At 34.9% G+C, this 21508-nt stretch overlaps 1 protein-coding gene across 1 annotated transcript in view; it reads left to right on the top strand.

Moving 5' to 3' along the window:
- The window catches only part of IQUB (IQ motif and ubiquitin domain containing), a 69291-nt gene that overhangs the window by 5557 nt on the left and 42226 nt on the right, over positions 1–21508 (top strand). Inside the window, exons 3-7 of the mRNA XM_054564210.1 lie at positions 407–568; positions 655–827; positions 1015–1170; positions 11665–11875; positions 17758–17933. Coding sequence (XP_054420185.1) covers positions 407–568; positions 655–827; positions 1015–1170; positions 11665–11875; positions 17758–17933 — 878 coding nt within the window. The remainder of the gene's footprint in view (positions 1–406; positions 569–654; positions 828–1014; positions 1171–11664; positions 11876–17757; positions 17934–21508) is intronic.

Below are 21508 nucleotides of genomic sequence, written 5' to 3'. Positions count from 1 at the left end.
TTTTCCCTGATATGATACATCCTGTTTTACATATAACACACTCATTTTTTAGGGAGTCAGTATTTAGAATATGATTTTGCTGCTCTTATAGAATAGGTTTTTTAATTTTTAAATGTTTACAGAGTTGCATGGTTATTATTTATTTGCATTTCTGATGAATTGAGAGTTTTAACTTTGCTTATAATGTTGAATTCTTGCTCAGGAGTATCGCCTTAACTTTTCACACTGGAGTTTTCTGTACTAACATTATAGTAAGAGGTGGACACCATTAATATTTGATACTAATCAATATTTTAGTAATTAAACATGTTTATCTAACAATCTTTGATATTTTCATCCCCTTAAAGTGAGTACATATAGTCATTTCTTTGTCATAACACTTCTTATAATTTTACCTCATTTTTAGGAAAGATTCTTAAAAATAATGAGACTCTACTACAACATGGAGTTAAGCCACAGGATACTGTACAAGTGGAAATCTTTTCTACACTTCCAGATTTATATCCAATCAAAAGAATAAATAGGTCAAGTGATGCCTCTCAAGTCCTAACTGTCAGAGTACAAACTGGTTAGTTACTTGATGTCTTTTAGGTAAAGTGTTTTAGAGTCGTTTTATAGTTGAACTTCCATTCAGTCTTGGTTTTATCTCCTCAGGCATTGATCAGTACCAACAGGTAGCTGTTGAGATTGTAAAATCTGATTTTCACAAACCATTTCTTGGTGGATTCAGACATAAAATAACAGGAATAGAATATCACAATGCTGGAACACAAACTATACCTAAAAAGATTCCTGAAAAATACAATGTATTTTGTAGGGATACCCAGGTAATATGTTTATTTTTTTCTATCGGTGTTTGAAGTTACAGAATCAACAAATGTTATGCTCCAAAATAAAAATCTTCTAAGGAATTATATGACAATTAAAGTATAAAAAGAAAAATATGTAGGAAAATGTGCTCTTATGTATATGTGTACAGGGTAGATATTTAAAATTTTTATATTTTTATTTTAGACAGTTTTTCAGAAAAAGAAACTTCAACAAACTATAAATACAACATCCACACAGATGACTAAAATTGGTGTATATGTATCAAATATAACTGATAAGATGGTAACTCCAGGAAAATATTTTTCAGCAGCAGAATACGATGCTCAAAGATTAGCAGCGGTAAGATAACTTTTATTATGTGTGAAAACAAAAATATGTGAGTGAATTAAGAAGACCCCACATCAATGTTGTTAAGAAAAAAATTATAACCCTTGTTAAAGATGATAAGGCAGACTTGATTCAAGAGGGCTTACTTCAGTGGAGTTTTGTAGTAAGGGAGAGGCTTAACTCCGAATACAGCAGGAAAAGTCAGGATTTATAGCTAAGGAGCAGGGTAGGGGTCAGTGGATGGAAAATTACTAAGAGAAACCATCAGGGGTAAAGGAGTTTCCAGCTAAACCAACCTAACAGGATTTTTGCCAAGGGCAGGTCAGAGAGATTAGGCATCATCTGGAGGATGGATGAAGATGAGGAACCTGATCAAATATTGAGGGTGATCAGATATTGAGGCTGGGGATTCTTGATAAACTGAATCAGCAGGACTCTTTATTTTTTATATTGGTACAGTATACCTCTATTAGAATTCAGCAGTTTAGCATCTTCTGAAATTATTAGGTTTCAATCAAATTTGAAACTTACATTTTTGTTTTTAAAACTGTCATACCTATCATTTAAATTTTACATTTACTTTATAAGTTAATTAAACATTTATGTTTTAGACTTATGACAAAGGAAATTTCTCAGGGATTTTGAGTCTATTCATCTAAAATATTTTCCTTTCCTTTTCCATTTAACTGGAAGCTAACTGTCTTTACTTCTCCCTTTTTAAGCTTTTTTTAGAATTATTTTTTATCGTATTTTTCCATTACCATTTATATTCCCCCCACCCCGATCACCACACTGTTGTCTATGAGTCCTTTTTTCTTTTTTGCTTGGTCCCTCCATTCCCTAAAACCCCACCCCCACCTCAGAGCTGTCAGCCTGCCCTCTATCTCTGAGTCTGTCTCTATTTTGCTTGTTAGTTCAAGCTTGTTCATTAGATTCCACATATGAGTGAAATCATATGGTATTTGTCTTTCTCTGGCTGGCTTATTTCACTTAGTAATGTTCTCCAGGTCTGTCCATGCTGTAGTAAAGAGTAGAATGTTCTTCTTTCCTAAGACTTGAGTAGCAGGATTCTTAATAAAATTGACCAACGCAAAGATGAACACAGAAGCCCAAATGTTACAACATAGTTGAGAAAGAGCTCAGAGGAGCCTGATTAGAGTTTGGTCAAGGGGAGAATCTTTGTCAGTGTGAGTCATGTTTTATTGGTAGTAGCTTCTACCTAGTCTTTGTCAGCAGTCACCCCCAATATAAGGAACCAGAATCCTAAATACTCCTAATTCTTCCCTTTCCTTTAGGGAATCCCAGGGTCTGTGTGTGATACCTTTGGCCATTTATTAGCTTTGTACCCCTATTCCTTGGCCTTAATTGCTGTGATAGTAGAATCTACAAGGAAGGTTTCCAGACTGATTGAAATCAAAGAGAGATTAAAACCTATTTTCTCTAATATAGCCATTCCAACTCTTTTATGTTATGTTTGCATAGTCTATCTTTCTTCATTCTTTTATTTTCAACCTATTTGAGATTTTGAATCTAGAGTATACCTATTGTAGACAACATATAATTGGATTTTATCTATTTATCCAATCTAACAACCTCTGCCTTTGGAGTATTTAATACATTTATCTTTAATATAATTACTGATAAGGTTGAGTTATATCAGCAATTTTGCTATAGTTTTTTATGGTTGTGTGCCTCTAGTTCTTTTATCCTTCCTTTACTGCCTTCTTTTATGTTAAATATTTTCTAGTGTGCCTTTTCAATTGTTATGTAATTTTCTTAAATTAAAAACTTTATTTTCAATACAATTTTTATAGTATTTTTCAAAAAAGTGTACAGTTAAAAATTTTTAACTGTATAAACAGAATTATTCAACCATTATTACAATCAATTTTAGAACATTGCCATCATCCCAAAAAAGGAATTCTGCGCCCAGTAGCAATCCTATTTCCCTCCAATCCTTTCTGCCTGAGGCAAACACTAATCTACTTTCTTCCTCTATTGATTTGCTTCTTCTGGATATTTCATATACTTGTATTCATACAATATGTAGTCTCTGTGACTGTTTTTTACTTAGCATAATGTTTTCAAGGTTCATTCATGTTGTAACATGTATTAATACTTCAATTATTTATATTGCAGAATATTACATTGCATATACCCAATTATATATATATATTTATATATATGCAAATATATATACCACAGTTCATTTGTCCCTTTATCAGTTGATGGACATTTGGGCTGTTTCCAGTTTACTGGGTATTCGGGATAAAGCTGTATAAAATTCATGTATAATTTTTTATGTGGACACAAGTATTTATTTCTTTTGTGTATATGCCCAGGAGTATAATTGCCGGCTCATATGATAAGCCTGTATTTGAACTTTTTGAGAAACTGCCAAACTGTTTTTCAAAGCAATTATATAATTTTATGTCCACCCAGTAGTGTATGAGGATTCCAGTTTCTCCACATCCTTATCAACAGTTGTTATTGTTTTTGATTATAGCCATTCTAACAAGTGTGAAGTGGTATCCTATTGTGCTTTTGATATGTATATCCTGATGACAAATGATATTAAATATCTTTTCATGTGTCTTCTAGCAGCTTGTATGTAGTCTTAGGAGAAATGTATATCCAGATCCTTTACCCACTTTTCATTGGGTTATCATTTTTATTATTGCTTTACTGTTTTTTGAAATTATTTTTGAGTTATTTCCTAAGTGGTTGCTCTAAGTGTAATGTAGGGATTACAATGTACATCTCTATTTATAACAATATGAGGTCTGTCCAGAAGGTATCCAGCCAAGTTATATGAAAAATAGAGACATTTACTGAAGAAGATAAAAGAAACACTGTCCATAGAACAATAACGCCTCAGTCCCCTTCAAAGTAGGCACCGTGGGACCTCACACAGTTCTACCAGTTGCCACCAGCCACCCTGTTGTATTTTCCTGAACCTCATCAATGGTCTGAAATCTCTTCCCTTTCAAAGGTGATTTTAGTTTTGGGAAAAGCCAGGAGTCACAGGGTGCCAAAGCTGGCTGTAATGGGGCTGAGTCACCTAGGCGATTTGATGCTTTGCCAAAAACTCTGCATGAGGAATGATGCATAAACGGGCACATTGTCATGATGAAGCTGCCAATCACCAATGTTCAAGCTTAACACAAAATTTGATGTAGATTTGTTGCTCTACTTGCTCAGTCATTTTGAATGTGATGGCCACACGGTACACATGCTCACTCAACAGCATCTACCATCCCCACTGACTAGCATGGTGAAGTTATCATTGTTCACACCTGCATTCCAGTCCACGCTCCTTGGTTGCCAGGTTACATCAATGTTGCACGAACTCTTCTCATTCCATTAACAATGGCTGGACTTTTTCTGGACAGACCTCTTATATTTCACATTAATACTAACAAATCAACAAAATATAGAAATTTTCCTCCAGTAGAACTCTAATTTCATCCTTCCTTTTTTGTGCTATCATTATCATACACATTTGTAAATTCTTTGTAAGTTCTAAGCCCTATAATTTTTTTAATAATTATTTTATGCAGTTGTCTTTTAAATAAGAGTAGAAGAGAAGAAAATATTCTATAGTCTTTTATATTTAACTATGGAATTACCTCTCCTGGTGCTATTTATTTCTTCATTTCAGTTAAAATGAACATCTAGTGTCATTTTCATTCAGTCTGAAGTATTCCCTTAAGTGTTTCTTCATGGTGTCATGAAGTCTTTGTCTGTTCATTTACCTTTGTCTCTTCTGCTTTACAGCACATAACTAATGATCTATCATCAAATTCATCAGTTTTTCTATTTTTTATTTATTTGCTAGGCTTTATTATTTAATACAATAATTTTTTAAATTTTTCAATTACAGTTGACATATTAGTTTCAGTTATACAACATAGTGATTAGACATATATATAATTTAAGAAGTGATCGTTCTGATAAGTTTAGTACCCATCTGACACCATACATAATTATTTCTGATACAATTTTATTGACTATATCACCTACTGTCCTTTTAGATTCTACATATCTGTGAAATCATATGGCATTTGTCTTTATCTGACTTATTTCACTGAGCACAATATCCTCTAGGTCCATCCATGCTGTTGCAAATGGTTAAGATTTCACTTTTCTTAATGGCTGAGTGATATTCTATTATATACATTATATATGGGGTCCAGCAGAAGTAATACCTGCTTGAATGTGGTTGGTAGGGTAATAACATCGATATAATAATTTATAGTTTTCATTTGAACATTTCACCTTAAATGTCATATGGTGTGCTTGAGTGTGATATTGTTATGTTACAGAATTACATGCTTATGATTTTGTTATAAAAAGAGGGCATTATTTGTGCCAGACCCTGTATACTACCTCTTTTTTATTCATTTGTCTATTGATGGATAGTTAGGTTGCTTCCATATCTTCACTATTATAAATAATACTTAAGTTTAACATATAGATGCATATGCATTTTTTTTAATTATTGTTCTTTATTTATTTGGATAATGCTGCAGTGAACATGGGAGTGCATATATCCTTTTGAATTAGTATTTTGGATATATACCCAGAAATAGAATCACTGGGTTACAAATCAGTTCCGTTTTTAATTTTTGAGGAAACTCTATACTATTTTCCATGCTGGCTGTACCAGTCTATATTCCCACCAAAGGAAAAGGGTTTCCTTTTCTTCACATCCTTACCAACATATGTTGTTTGTTGATTTATTGAAGATGGTCATTCTGATAGGTGTTAGGCAATATCTCATTGTGGTTTTTAGTTTGCATTTCTCTGATGATTAATGACATTGAGCATTTTTTCATATATCTACTGATGAGGTGTATGTCCTCTTTGAAGAAGTGTCTATCCAAGTCCTCTGCCCTGTTTTTTAATTGGGTTGTTTGTTTTTTTTGGTGTTGAGTTGTATGAGTTCTTTTAAATTTTAGATATTAACCCCTTATCAGATGTATCATTGGTAAATATCTTCAATATCTTTTTCCATTCAGTACATTGTCTTTTTATTTGGTTGATGGTTTCCTTTGCTGTGAAAACCTTTTTAGTTTGATGTTTTCCTAGTGTGAGGAAATACACAGAAAAAAATGCTGCCAAGAGAAATGTCATAGATTTTACTGCCTATGTTTTGTTCTAGGAGCTTTATGGTTTTGAGTCTTACATGTAAGTGTTTAATCCATTTTGAGTTTATTCTTGTATATGGTGTAAGAAGGTGGTCTAGTTTCATTTTCTCCCACATATCTGTCCAGTTTTTGTAATACCATTTATTTAGTACAATGTTCTTATCTCATTTCTCATAAATTAATTGATTGTATAAACATGGGTTTATTTCTAAGTTCTCTATTCTGTTCCATTGATTCATGTGTCTGTTTTAATGCCAGTACCATGCTGTTTTGATTACTCTTGCTTTGTAGTATAGTTTGACATCAGGTAGCATGATACCGCCAACTTTGTTTTTCTTCCTCAAGATTGCTGTGCCTATTCTAGATCTTTTATGGTTCCATATAAAGTTTTGGGTTATTTGTTCTAGTTCTGTGAAAAATGCCTTTGGTATTTTGATAGGAATTTCATTGAATTTATTAGTGGCTTTTGGTAATATGGACATTTTAACAATGCTAATTCTTCTTATCCATGAGCACAGTATATGCTTCCATTTATTTGTATCTTTTTAAATTTTTCCTTCAATGTCTGTTTCCTGTTAACTTGTAGCTGACTTTATTAGTGCTTGTTATTCCAGCCTAATATATTTTTTATTTTCTCAGTCCAAACTAATTTTTACTGCCTTATTTGTAAAAGGGATTTGATGGTGGCTCTGTAATGTCATCAGGGACTAAATATTTTTTACATTACCACTCCATTAATCTTATTATCAGATTGTTACCATTTGATGATAAAATGGATAATTAACATTTAGTATAATGTCTGCTTCCTATGCAGAAAGAAAGGAGAAGCCTAGAAAGGAAGCATGTCCCACGTACAGCAGCACCTTCAACAGTTTTCCCTGAAAGCCCCATCTAGTGACTTTCACTTGTGTCTCATTGACCTGAACTGTGTCATGTGACACTCCCTGCTTTGAGTGTGTTATAAATACTTTTTAAAAGTTTCATATTGTTGCTCCTCAGTAAGACTGAGGTTTTATTAGTAAGGAAGTAAGAGACAATAGATATGAGATGGGGAAAGTAAAATCTTTACAGTATTTTCCAAGTTCCAATAAAATGATATTAAAGGAATAAACAAAAAGTATAAACATATAGGAACAAAAGAACACATGAAAGGAAAGAATAGTAAATGTCAGTAGGTTTTTTTTTTTTTTTAAAGTTGTAACACAGATAAAGAAGTGTTAACTTCCTTGAGTAGAGGAAGTGAAAACCTAAATGTCTGCTGAGGGGGATGGAATCAAGAACCAAATCAATTTACCCCATAAAATCTTGGGATGTGAATTTGAGGTTTTGTGAGATATAGAAGTGAGATATGAGCAGTAAACAGAGGGATTGGGTAAAAGCCAGTAAAAGGAGTAAGTTTTCATTTAATAAGTTACTTTACCTTCATTGATTCCTTGTATCATGTTTATGTTATTCTTGAGTTTTTTGAGTTCAATGCTTAGTATTTATTTTAAATTTTTCTTGTTTATATCAGTGTCATTATTGATATTTGTGTACTCATTCCTGCCATCTCGTTTTGTTTTTTACTTATTATTCATTCTTGTTTTTTATTCTTTTACTAACCGTCCTTCTTTTTGTTGCTTTGACTAAACATTTCATTTTTTTCTTCTTTCATAGTTTAACAATAGTTATTTTCTATTTTCTTAGTGATTACTCATAAAAATTTTATTTTTTATTATATGTTTGTTTTTTATTGATTTTTAAAATTTACTGGTATTAGAGAAAGGGGAAGAGAGAGAGAAACATCAGTTGTTGTTCCACCTATTTATGTGAACCCACAACCTTGGCATATCAGGATGACGCTCTAACCAACTGAACTACCCAGCCAGACTTTCATAAAAACTTTTAATGCACCTAATTTTTTAATACCAAATGCATATAATCAGGCTCTACATCTTTTCCATGAACAAGTCAAGAACCTTAGCAAGCCTTTTTTTATCCTTTATTTCCTTCTCCCTCTTCCTCATTCTTCCTATCCAGTGAAGATTTGATCTAGAATTACAATTTTACGTAAATATATATAATTTATTACGTATTTATAACTTACTATATTAGAATCACTTCAGATTTTGATAGAGTTACATATATATGAAATTATTTTTTCAAATAAAATGTATTTAACTTAACTTTTTTTGAGGTTTTTGGTCACTCTTTATTCCCTTTTAATTTATTCTTCTTGCTAGAACACATTCTGTAGTAATTATTTCAAATTATGCATGGGAGGTATACCATCTAAGTGCTATTGAATGACCCTCATTCTTGGGTTTTAATTTGAATGGGTGCAGAAAGTCACACTTATTTTCAAAATTATTTTCCTTTATAATTTTGAAGCTGCATTTGATCAAAAGTCTAATGTCAATCAGATCTCGGTTCTTTATTTCCTTTCTGGAAGCTTGTAGACTTTTCACTGTGTCCTTTGCAATCTTATTGTGATATGCCTGAGACTTGATGATGGCCCTTTTTATCTGAGAGCTCCTGTCTTTCTTCAGTATGGGAAATGTTCTTCTATTTGTAAATTACTCTATTAAAGTATAGTTGAAATACCATATTATACTAGTTTCAGGCATACAACATAGTGATTCCATGTTTATATACCTTACAATGTGATCACCACGATGAGTCCAGTAACCATTGTCACCATACAAAGTAATTATATTATTGACTATATTCCCTGTGCTGTACATTACAGCCCCATGGCTTATTTATTTTTTAACTGAAACTTTGGTGACTCTATTCCCTTTTCACCTTTTACACCCATCTGTTTACTCCCTTCTCCTCTAGAAACCATCTGTTTTGTATATCTATAAATCTGTTTCTGTTTTGTTTTGTTTGTTCATTTAGCTTTTTTTTAGATTCCACATATAAGCAAAATAGCTTTCCCTGTCTGACTTGTTTCACTCAGCACAATACCCTCTAGGTCCATCCATCTTCTACTATGTTTTGAGTAACTTTTAAAATCAACTTTCTTCATTCTGCCTGGAAGATGTATCATTTATCTTACATCTCTCTTAATATTCCTTTATTATTTTTTTGTACCATTTACCTTGAATCTGAAAATATTTTCTTGCCAAGTTGCATGCTTAGTAATTCCCTTGGGTGCTGCGTGCTCTGCAGGTCAGCCTATAATGAACTAGTGGTTCTTGGCCAAAGTCCATTCTCCCATTATAGTTAAGCTTTGCTGGGCTCATGGCGGCTCCTTTGAAGACCACATTTCATTACCTCTTTTGTGTATTGGTGAGCCCAGTAACTAAATGTGAGGGAAAATGATATGCGGTACTCTCAGAGTGACTTGGTTGCAATTCTTTGTTCTTTTCCCCCTTTCTACTGGCTTAAAGATGTACCAGCCACTGGGACACACAAGCGGGAAGCCATTTGTCGAATATGTCAGTTTCCTTCCAGCCCTAAACCGATTGCTAATCCCTGGGTTATGATGTGAGAAGGGAAAATCTTCCACATTGTTTAAGCAACTGTGTTTTAGTGTATTTAATAGCACTCAAGCTAACATTCTATTGTTTGTAAAATTTCAAAAATAAAAATTTTGTTAGAGTCTTTTTTAATTTTTTAATATTGATTCAATATTCTTTCCTTCCTCTCTAAAAATGTTTATCTAGTTTGGCCTTGTTTTTTGTTTTGTTGTGTTTTGTCTTACTTCTAGCAGAGTGGTTGTAAAACTTTGACATTGATCGGAAATACCTGAGGAACTTGTAAATGTATATCACCCATGCCCCACCCAGAATTTCTGATTCAGTAGCTGAGGGGAAAGGGGAAGCTGAGAGTTTGCATTTCTAACAGTTTTCCAAATGATACTGATACTGCTGGTCTAGGCATCATGTTTGAGACCTACTGTTCTAGTTATTCTGTTTCATACAAATGTAAATTATTCTTTGTTGAATAAGCAATCTTTTATTTTGTTGGCTTTTCTCAAATGTTCAGTTTTTCTTGGGTGTGTCCTCAGAGTATTTAAGACTTTTGATGTCCACCGTGTTACAATGTATTTGTTTACTACATTCTTACCCAGTGGTATTAGGGGATGGGCAAGAGCTGGCTTTCTGAAGAGGGGCTTCTATTCATCCTGGGTGTGACCAGCCTTCTGGGACAATAACTCCTCTTGCCCAGAGGCAAATACCTCTGTTGCTCTTTAACTAAATTGTTTTAGAGAAGTCTGTCCTTTATGCTTTTTCAAGCAGCCACCTTGTTAGTTGCCTTAACAGACCTTCTGCTCACAGGATCCTCCAGTTTTTGGCTTGAAGGAACCTTAGAGTCACTTCTGTATTTTCTAGTTTGCCTGTTCAGTGTATGAATAGTCTCCATCTTCAACTTATTCCACCTCTCCTCTTTCTTAAGGACATTCTTCTAAGTTTCTTTTCCTTTGGAAGACTCCTCTGGTAGGATCCAATGTCATTACTTATTTTTGCTTATTAAATTGTCTTTAATTATCAGGGATTAGAAGGAGGGAAAGGAATATATCAACATATTCTCAGTCTTCCATCTTGATCCAGCCTCTCCACATTTTATTTTTATTTATGAATTTAGTAAATAATAACATAAACTCTCGCAGCTATATTGCAAGTTTTTTGAGGATCTGGTACTACAGTAGACCCTCAGACATTTATATTTCTCACAATTTAATAGATACTTGTTTGCTCAAGTCTCCCTTTTATGTAATCTGTCTGTTGATTTCCACCACATAACCTACAGTTATACGTTTAGGAAATATAATTTTGTCTTAAATATGAGCTTATGCTAATAACAATAAGACAAACTAGAGAGAACTACTTTTCAATAATAGTAGAGGTAATTAATATAACAATAATAGTATTTTTAATTGAATTTTTGGGTTACATTGGTTAATGCAATTATAATGGTTTTAGGTATACAATTCTACAGTGATAGTATTTATTAAGGACTTGCAATGAGTCAGGCTTAGGCTAAGCACTTTAAATGCATTCTGTTATTATCAGTTTTGCAGATGAGGGTACCAAAGTACAGAGACACCAAGTAACTTACACAAAACCAAACAGCTAGTCAGTAGCAGAGGGAAAATTTAAATTAAGTTTTACTTTAGAGCCTGTGTTTTTAAGCATTGTACTGTCTGACTCCTATGAAAGTGTATTTGCTAGATTTCAAAGTCAAATAGCTGATGTGCACTATCCATGTCATAATGTTCTCGTATGGAGAATATCTGCCACAGAGCTAAAACTGGACTCGGTTTTTTAGTATTGATTGAATTGGAGTAAATATAATCAATATTGTCTTTTGTTATTGACTGTTAAAGTTGATGGTAGATACCTTTTATTTCCTTTTCATTTAACTACAGGTAATAGTTTTACAGACTTACTATAGACAATGGCATGCAAAAAACGTGGTAGAGAATTTAAGAAGACAAAAAATGTTAAGGTTAAAGTGGGAGGAACAGGAAGAACTAAGAAAGAGAAGAGAAAAAGAAGAATGGAAGAAATTGGACTATTACCGGAGGCATAATCCTCAAACAAAAGACGATTTTGAACTTCTGTATAATGCACTAAATTGTAAGTTTGAAATAAGCTTTGCATGAAATGTTAATTTTTATAATTTTTCATTAATAGGAAAAACAGGTCTATTAAAGACAAAAGGAAGATGTTATTATGTTAGGAAAATGTCTTGGGAATCTGTAGTAGACAGTTTAAAATGATGAATAAGGTCTTATATATGGGACAGGAATTAAGGCTGAAATGAATTTGGAAATGCTTTTATATTAACAATGGGTAAGTTATGCAAATTTTTTATATTATTTCATTTGATCCTCATCCCTGTGAAATAAAGAAAGTATTGCCTAATATGGTTCTTTGACAGTTTTGGGAATTTGTGAACTCACGGTTAAACTGTCCGCCGTTCCTCGGTCCAGCACCCTGTCTCTGATTCTGGTCTTTAGATGAGGGCTGGGCAATACCTTTTATTCCCTTCCTTTAATCCTAATATAGTAGAGTGTATTTTCTGCACACTTGACTTTTATGCCTCATTTCTTTCATACAATGTGTGCTAGTCATTGACACAATTAGAAGCTTCAGTTCCTTGAACAAGCCAAGGGCTCTCAGGGCTGTAGAGACGCTGTTCTCCTGGGAGCCTGTCCCATTGCCTACCTTCCAACCTCAGCTTCAATGTCGTCTAGTCACAGGCTTTTGTGACTGACAATACAACTTGCTATCCTATTGCACTCCAGATTTTTCACTTATAACACCATAATTTGTAGTAATACACCTTTTGTTTGAAATCACCTTTCCCCACTGGGTTGTAAGCTTTGAGAGAAACTGATATTTTTAGCCTGTTTTTCTGTGCTTAGCTCATATCCCAACAAATACTGGTTGAACGAATGAATGAATGAATGAATGGGAAACCTAGGAATGTAGTAATGCAGCTGTTTCTAGTTTCTGCTTTCTCAGAAGTTACCTGCTAAAATGGAAGTAACTGGAACAGAAGAGTTTTTCTATTACCTTGGATGCCAGAAAGTAGAGAAGTTGGCTTCATGTGATCACAGAAAAATTTTAGAAATTAAAAATAGCTTTAACTTTTTTGCCATTGTTGAATGGGTTTTATTTTTTTTATCCAAAGAAATAACAGTCTTTGACTTCTGCGATGATTCATAACAACTTTATGCAATTTTTTTACTATAACTTTGTTTCTTTATATACTATTTGTGGATACTATTATGTGTTTGTTACTCAAGTCACTTTTTCCTCTAACCAAATACAATTTTAGGTGTTGGATATTGGACATATTTAAATAGCTATATGAAAATGCACTATTTACTGAAGATGATACAATTCAACACTAGGTCCAACCAGCAAAATTAATGAAATTTCGCATGCAAAATTGAGTGGCTTTAGGAATGTAGCAGTGTGTAACAGTTAAGCTTGCTCCCTGGACTGGTACATCTGCTTCCTCTTTCTCCTAATTGTTGACCTGTGCAAATACTTTGTTTTACTTTACATTTTACCTCTATTTCCATTTGCTCTGTCAGAGGAAAACAAAGGTTATTTCTAAGTTTGATGGTTTAACAGAGAGCAGTGGTGGCAAAGTGTCTGTGAAAGATCATACTGATAATTATAAAACTACACTTCTGTTACAGCAGAACTCTGTTCAAACAGTAATCCAAATTCGTATGTGAATAAGCCAAAGGATACCAGTGTTATTCTGTTTGATGAAGAGGTAACTATACAAAATAATAGGAAATATGCTAAATGAAGTTCTACCTTTACTACTTAACAGTGGTATTAACTTATACAAGTTACTTACTTTTCCTAAGCCTCAGTTTTTTTTCAACTATAAAAGAACTTAATAGTTTCTGACATATCTATTTCAGGAGGTTATATAAAGTGAAAAGTATAAAATATTTTTACATTTAATAAGATATTACATTTTATAATATAAAATATTAAATTTATGAAAGTACTTTAAAAGGTGCAAAGACCTGTGCATGTCTGAGTTACTGTCATATGGTAAATAATTATATACAGATTTCCCATATTAAAGTAGAACAAATATATTTTTTTATTTCTACATGATTTATATGACAAAAATAAAAGTGAAATTTCTTACATAAAACCCATACCTCTCAGTTTTCTTCTAGTCCTACAATTCTAAATTTAAATTCTCAGAATGATAGCTTTTAAGTCTGTTTTGTGGTAGTTAAAATTTCTGGTTCAAAAGTCACAAGCTCAATAATTTATATCACTCTTCTATTTAAAGGTGTAAGTTCAGGCTGTCGTCTCAACTCCAGTATTTGAAACTGCTGCCCTCTCGTGGCCAATAGTGGCAGCTGCATAGTTTGAATTACATTGACTAATACCAATTTTAACATTTCTTCCAGATAATCTGTCCCTCAATTATTAAGTGAAATGAGATCATTTTAACAAATGGATTTAACTGTATAAGGTAATATAATTAGTCAGATACAAGACTATATCCATGGAAAGATGTTTGATTTTTATGTCTTTTAAAAATTTTATTTAGTATGCATTTATTCATTCATTCATTCATTTATCAATCCATTGATCTGAATTGTCGCTTTATCTCAGATTTGGCATAGGGTTAGACATCTTTAGGAAGCCTCTCTCAACAGCATGGGTAGAGCTCAGAGCCTCTTTTCTTTGCTCCATTATTCTCTGTACACACCACTCTCTTAATTGTTCATCTTTTTGCCTATGGCATCTGATAGGACCTTGCTCAGTATATCTAGTAAATTTGCTTAATCGAATATTATAATCTCTTGCTTAGTTTTGGCTTGAGTTAACTGTGTTTTCTGACTAATTATTACCTCTTCATCTCAAGGTACCCTGACTTCTAGCTTCTGGAGACTCCCTGGGCCCAGTTCAATTACATATCTGGCCCTGGGATTCTGAATCTTCCTTGGTTCTTGACATTCAGGATTCCAGTCTGTGATGAGAAATTTATTTATTTAAAGATGAGAATTTTAAAAAGAAGATGCATATGAACTGGCAGTGGTGGAAAAGATATTGTATGTTCTGTTATTTTTTTACTTTAAAATTGCAATTAGATCTCAGAAATTTTAAAATGTGTATGCACTAAATACTAGTCTTATACTTCCGTTTTGTAATTGAACTTCAGACTCTGGAAATCAGGTCATTTGTGAAAGAAGATAAATTAAGGAGATAAATGTATTTTTTCAAATGAACCAATTTAATATTGTTTTCTTTAAAAAATATTGGGAGTTAATTGGCATTTGTTATGGGCTGAATTTTGTTCCCCTAAAATTCATATGTTGAAGTCCTAATCTCCAGTATATGAGAATGTGACTGTATATGGAGATAGGGCCTTTAAAGAAATAATTAAGAATGAGCGAGGTCCTATGAGTGGGATGTAAGCCAATTTCACTGGTGTTCTTATAAGAAGAAGAGACTGAGAAACAGACATGCACAGAAAGATCATATGAAGACACCAGAAGAAGATGGCCATCTGCAAGCCGAGGAGAGAGGCCCTCAGAAGAAACTAACCCTGCCATCACCTTGGCCTTGAACTTCTATCCTCCGGAACTGTGAGAAAACAAATTTCTGTTGTTTAAGTCACCCATTCTGTGGTACTTTATTATTGCTGCCCCAGGAAACTAATACATCATTCCATTTTAAAAATGATTCCTAGGGAACATATATTTTATGAAAGGGGCAGAATCTCTCTTGTTTCCCTTAATGTCTTCTATTTATAGTTCTGGAAATGGGCAAATGAGTTGTCAAATTAGTTTTGTCTAGGTGCTCCTGATTCCTGTGTTTTTCTTATTAGTAGCTGGAACATGGTATGTTTCTGTTGCCATGTTCCATCCCTTGTTATAGATTTATAGGGAGGTCATTCCTCTAATGGAGAATGTCTTGTTTTTTGAGGTTGGCAGAATAACTTAAATGATATCCTAGTAGCCTAAATTTATTACTGATCTGAAAAGTTTCTAATGTTTTAAAACTAAAGAGTAAAATAGGTTTACTAGTATCATTCAGGTTTTTTTTTTCCTGCTTTCTGGGAACACCCATATAATGAAATAAATATTTTCAGTTATTATTTTCACAAACAAACAATTTTTCTCTTCATATACTATCTTTTGGTACATGGAGTTTGTTCAGTTTTTAAAAGTTCTTTTTGTTTGCTACTCTTAAACGATAAACTCATCAGTTATGGATTTCCTGGACTTGTATGGCATTATTTAGCTCATAAATTTACAAATCCTCTTTTTAGACAAACCAAGTCATACAGTGTTTGAATAATATATCCTTGGTGAGGGACAGAGTAGATTCTTATAAGGAACATGACTGACAAGTTCTTACCAGATCAGGATGATTTCAAATTGAAATTTAAGAGGAAGAAGAAATGGTCTGATAACACTGTTAAGCTAGATGTCATGAAAGGCAGTGATTATAGCAGAAGAGGGCTGGAAATAACATTGTGGCTTCAGATACATACTTTTCAATGCAGAGCCTGGTGTTAAGGTAACCTGGCATTTTAATAGAAGAAAAATGTAATTTCTAATTATATAAATGATATATAAATGTAATATATTCTGCACTATCCCTGTAACAGGTGAAAAACTAATCATGTCTGGAATATAACAAAGGAAGGGTACATTTTACTTGACTGAATCATATCTAGTAGAAGATAAGGGAAAATAATCTTATATGATTTCACAGTCTGTCCAACCGGGGAGAAGCAAGGAAACATATTAGTTCCTTCAATAAGGCACAAGTCTTTCTCACTTTTGTTTGCACCATCAAACCGTACAGAGTTCCTTTCACAAGATAATTACTCAAAAAGGGTTAATAGGTATTTTGAACCAGCAAAGAAGTGGTAGAATTTTGGCAGGAATAATAACAAGGTAAGTGAACCAGGTTTTTTTAAACTTCAGAAAAAATAGGTTTGCTTCTATGGCCAGAATGTAGTTCATGAGTGCCTGCAAGTTCATCATTCTGACACTGTAATTATAAATTATCTCTATGTAAGAGGAAGGAATTAGATGGCTAATTAAGTAAAGGTGGCTCTCCAGCGTAAACCAGCAGATAAATCTGCATTGAAAAAGAGTGTACAATTCAAAGGCTGATATATTTTTGAGAGGCAGAGAGCAGTCAAGCCCGTGGACCAGGGAGCCAGACTGCCTGAGTTTGAGTCCTGGCTCCACTTCGGACAAGTTATACAATCTCTCTTTTCCTGTTTCCTTTTCTATAATATAGGGGATAATAGTAACACCTATTCACTGGTTTGTCAGAAGAGTAAATGAGTTCATATATGCAAGAAGCACTTTGGACAGAGCCTGCTACATAGTAAACAACTGTCATTTTTATGGCCTTATTTAATTAGAAAGAGAGGACTAGAAATTGTGAGGAAAACAGGAGGTAAAGTAAATAGCACAGTTAAAAAACCAGATTTTTCTTTCAGTGCAGCCGTAAGAATAGAAAGGAAGTTAAGGCAAGGTCTAGCTATACCTGGAAACCACAGTTCCTGGATGGATTGGGGAAGAAGCGAATGAGATGTCTGTAAGAAAAGGCTGATTTGTGGGGCCAGACCATTCACCATACTCTGGTGTGTTCACTGGTGAGGGTATTGTGAGTGAAGCTAAAGTTAGGTAAACTTGCATGGATGGAGGACACACCTGCCGCCTTTGGGGAGGAATCGTGAGCACGCTTACCTGGAGGCATAGGTTGACATTTTCTGCACTGATGTCCTTTGGCTTCTGTTTGTTTGACTATTGTTTAGTCTCTCAGCTTCTGTTTCATCTTATTTTTCATGTATCAGATGTACACTATGAAGGATTCTATTCATATATAATTCTATTTAAATTGATACAAAAATAAAATACTGCTTGTCAGGATGTGATGGTAAAAAAACACTGTAAAGATGTGGGCTTTTAAAACTCAAGTCTTTCATATTATTCTTCTAGTCTGGCAACAAGAAGAACTGGCACGAATTAACCAGTCTTTCACTGGAGCTGAAAGGAAAGCTGCTTTGTGTGAACTTCTGGAGAAAGAAACCCAAATTATTGCTTCCATTGGGAGACACAGATCCATTGCTTCTATGGCAAATCAGAAAGGAATAATACAGGCTTTTTTGAATAAGGTCAGTGAAGTACCAATTATTTAAATATCAGTGTAGCTTTAGATTAAAAGTGTAAAATAATTAAAATTTACATTTTAAGAATTTGCATGAATCTTGTTTAGCATTTTGGTAACATTTTAAAAATTCTCCCTTTTTCTTCTGATGCATCTTTAGATTTTAACTGCAGCCTAGAATAATGATTGACAACTAACACGAAATTAACATGTTCATTCTCAGCCAAAGGGATCAATGAAGGAAGAAAATCTAGACACTTTCTTTGTAATTGTTCATTTAGATTTAGTCTGGCTATAGAAATTAGGCGAACTGCACACCCTGATAAAATGGAATATTAAATTCACAAAATGTCTTGTCTGGGGCGCTGGCACAGTGAGCAACCTGGGGAAAATAGCTATCGATTAGTGTTTTTTCTCTTGCTTACCAGGTCATTAACTGATTGGAAATTTCTGACCAAAAGGGTGTATGATTATTGAAAACCATGAAAACATACAATTAAGGGAAACACTAAAGTAATTACCCTTTTAAGGTGAAATTGCCTGTTTGATATTAAATAGCTTGTTTCCATAGTGACCAATTTCCTTTTATAAACCTGAGCTTTCCAAACAATTGAAAGCCAACCAGCTGCAAGAAGAAAAGGAATGGAGTTCTTCAAGATATTCACCTGTAGGAATTCTAGTTGTATGATTCTTTGAAAGCATTTGTTTTAAAAAACAATATATTTTTTATACTAGAAATACCTTCCTCTTATCTTACCTGGACATTCTCTTGTTTGAGCTCAGTTTTTCTTGTGGTGTTAACTACTGTCTAAATCCTGGAACTCCCTACAGTTCCAGGCCAGACCTCTCTTAAGAGCTTCCAAAATCACATATCCAGATGCCTACTGTCATTGCTCTTTGGATGTCCCAAGAGTCCACCTCTAGTCAGCTCTGAAGTCATATCACCTCACCACTCCTTCTCCCCTCACCTCTAAACTTATCCTATTCCATAGCACTCACATAATTTATCTCTGCGAACGTTTTGTCATCTACTCAGTAGCTTCAGGAAGAAAGGGCATTATTCTTGACATCCTATCAGCCACCAACTTGTTTGTTCCATTACTTTAATAATCTCCTCAATTCCTTGCTTCTTCGTTTCCAAACCCACTGCTACTGCCTGTAAGGAAATGGCTCTGCCATGGCCCTCTGATTCTTCACATGTGTCCACGGTGGCCTTGTAGGCAAAGACTTGAACTGCAGCTAATCTGAGTCTTGGTGGAATGCTTTGTGATCCTAGTGAAACATGCGAGGGTGCGGGGCTTCTGAGGACTTGCAGTGGACAGCTCCTCTCTCTTGCTGCCCTGTTTCCCTTGGGAGACTGTCATGAGACGGGGCTTATCTTGTATGTGTGAGCTTGACATTGATTTAAATATTCTGGATGTTCTCATCTGGATTACTTTTGTCTTCAACTAGGCTCTTGGCCTCTAGTCTGACTTCTCAGCTCCTGCCTCCATACTGATGCCACTGCCACAGCGACCTCGTTAAATACCGCTCTGCCCCTGCCCCTCCTCACTGCCCTCGGGGAACAAGGATTCTCACAAGTGATTCTCAGACCACCTCCCCCACTGCATTGCTGTCTCCTTGCACACTACGGCCACACTGCTCCAGCCATGCTCAATTACTACTCATACATCTTCAGAAAGATCATGTGCTCTTGATGCTTTTACATGGTCTTGCCTCTACTGGGAACATCCTTTCTTTCCTGGCTCAGTAGCCAGTTACTCACGCTTCAGACAAGCTCAGATGCCCCTTGTTCCAGAAAGGATTCCATGATCCTCCAACTTAAGCCTGTACTGTGTGTATTCATGAGACTTTCACTTCTCTCTTAGTACATTGTGGTCAGTTTTTATTATATCTATTTACATGTCTAAATCCTTCCTAGATTCTGAACTTCTAAAGACAAGGACTATTATTATCTCTGTATCCTCATATCTTAGCACAGAGTTTATCACAGAGTATCAATAAATACTAGTGGAGGACAGGAGGAAAAATCAGGGACAGAAATAATTGTATAATTTTATATTTCAGATATTATCAAGAAATTACACAGTATAGATACTGTCATTTCAAATTCTTGAATATCTTCATTTGAGAAAAGTTGAGTCTACTATATGGAAGCCATACTATTCGTATTTCTCCAGATTCATATTTTAAACAAACTTATTCCTTTAGCAAGTTGCCTTCTGTTGAATCTAGTTTCATCGCTGGGACCTGTGTTGCTTATGTGGCTGATTGTCAGCCTTACCCAGGAGGACAGCATGGCCCCAGGGCACAGGAGTGTGTGAAGGTGCCTGAAGCCTCTGAGTGGCCAATGGACAGGGAAGATGGGCGGCACCTTCTGCAGGATTTCCCACTTGTGCTTTCTCTGCTGCCTTGTTTCTTTCACACTATTTTCAATTCTTCTTGGAAATACTTTTACAATGTCCTATTATTCTTATGCGTTTTTACCCTGCCCCCCAACCCCTACCCCAGGCCTCATATCTAGGATCATCTCTAAACATTTTTTCAGTTAGAAAGAGTCCAAAAGTAGGTCAAGTCCCAACATACAATTAGCAACTCTGGAGCCAAGTGAAGACCATTACTCTTCCCCATGAAATATATCACTGTAAGATAAGGTCTTTAAATCTCATACACACACAGATAAAGAGATGAGATCTGGAATATTAGTTCACAAGAATTCCCATTAGGAAGGAAATTTTTTTATTTTTTATTTTTGTTTCTTATAAATAACTTTGATAAGTTGTTAGGGTTGAATCTGAGTTCCCGAAGGATTCTCAGTGTAGGGAGAATTGTTTCTTGTCAGTAAAATAGAGGGGTTTTTTGTATTTCCAGGAGAAAACAGTTGGAAGGTAGTGGGTTACAATGTGCCTTCTTGTGACTTCTTAAGTTATATCATTAAATAAATGAAATATTAAATGCAAGATGAGAGAGGGAGAATATGGCAGAGGAGTGAGTGGAAGTCACACTGACCTCCTAGGACCACACTGGAATTGCAACTAAATTGTGGAGAAATCTCCTGGAAAACAATGGAAGGATAGTGAGAGAGGAGCCTTGGAGCCTTGGACAGACAGTGGGTTTGGCTTTTGCACAACCGAATGGATGAGAAGTACAGTGGAGGTTCAAGAGGGTGGGCTGGGCGCCACAGGTGCCAGCACCAGAGGGACATTGAAACGGCCAATTGGATCCCCCTGAGAAGAACAGGGTCTGAATCATAAGCGGGACCCTTAGCCTACAGCACCAGAACCCAGAAAGGCACACAGACAAAAGAAGCTGCAAAATGCGTAGTGGTGCTCCTTGCCGGAGACAGGCGGCTGGAGACGCAAAGACATATTTAAAGGGCCAACACAAACATTTGCAGTGGCAGCCACTTTCCTTGGTCTCTGGGCAGAGGCAGGGGCAGTGTGGACTGGAGCTGCCTGAGGAGAGATTGGTGAGGAAAGCTTTGGGGAGAGAACTGAGACAATGGCCAGCGGGGCCCCAGTGATGACTCACCTCCCCCTCCGCACGTTCCATCTTGCTCAGGCATAAAGGACACAATTGCTT

The sequence above is a fragment of the Pteronotus mesoamericanus genome, unplaced genomic scaffold (genome assembly GCF_021234165.1).
Source record: "Pteronotus mesoamericanus isolate MK-2021 breed Mesoamerican mustached bat unplaced genomic scaffold, CSHL_Meso_final scaffold_85, whole genome shotgun sequence".
NCBI lineage: Eukaryota > Metazoa > Chordata > Mammalia > Chiroptera > Mormoopidae > Pteronotus > Pteronotus mesoamericanus.
This window is presented reverse-complemented; position numbering and strand designations above follow the sequence as displayed.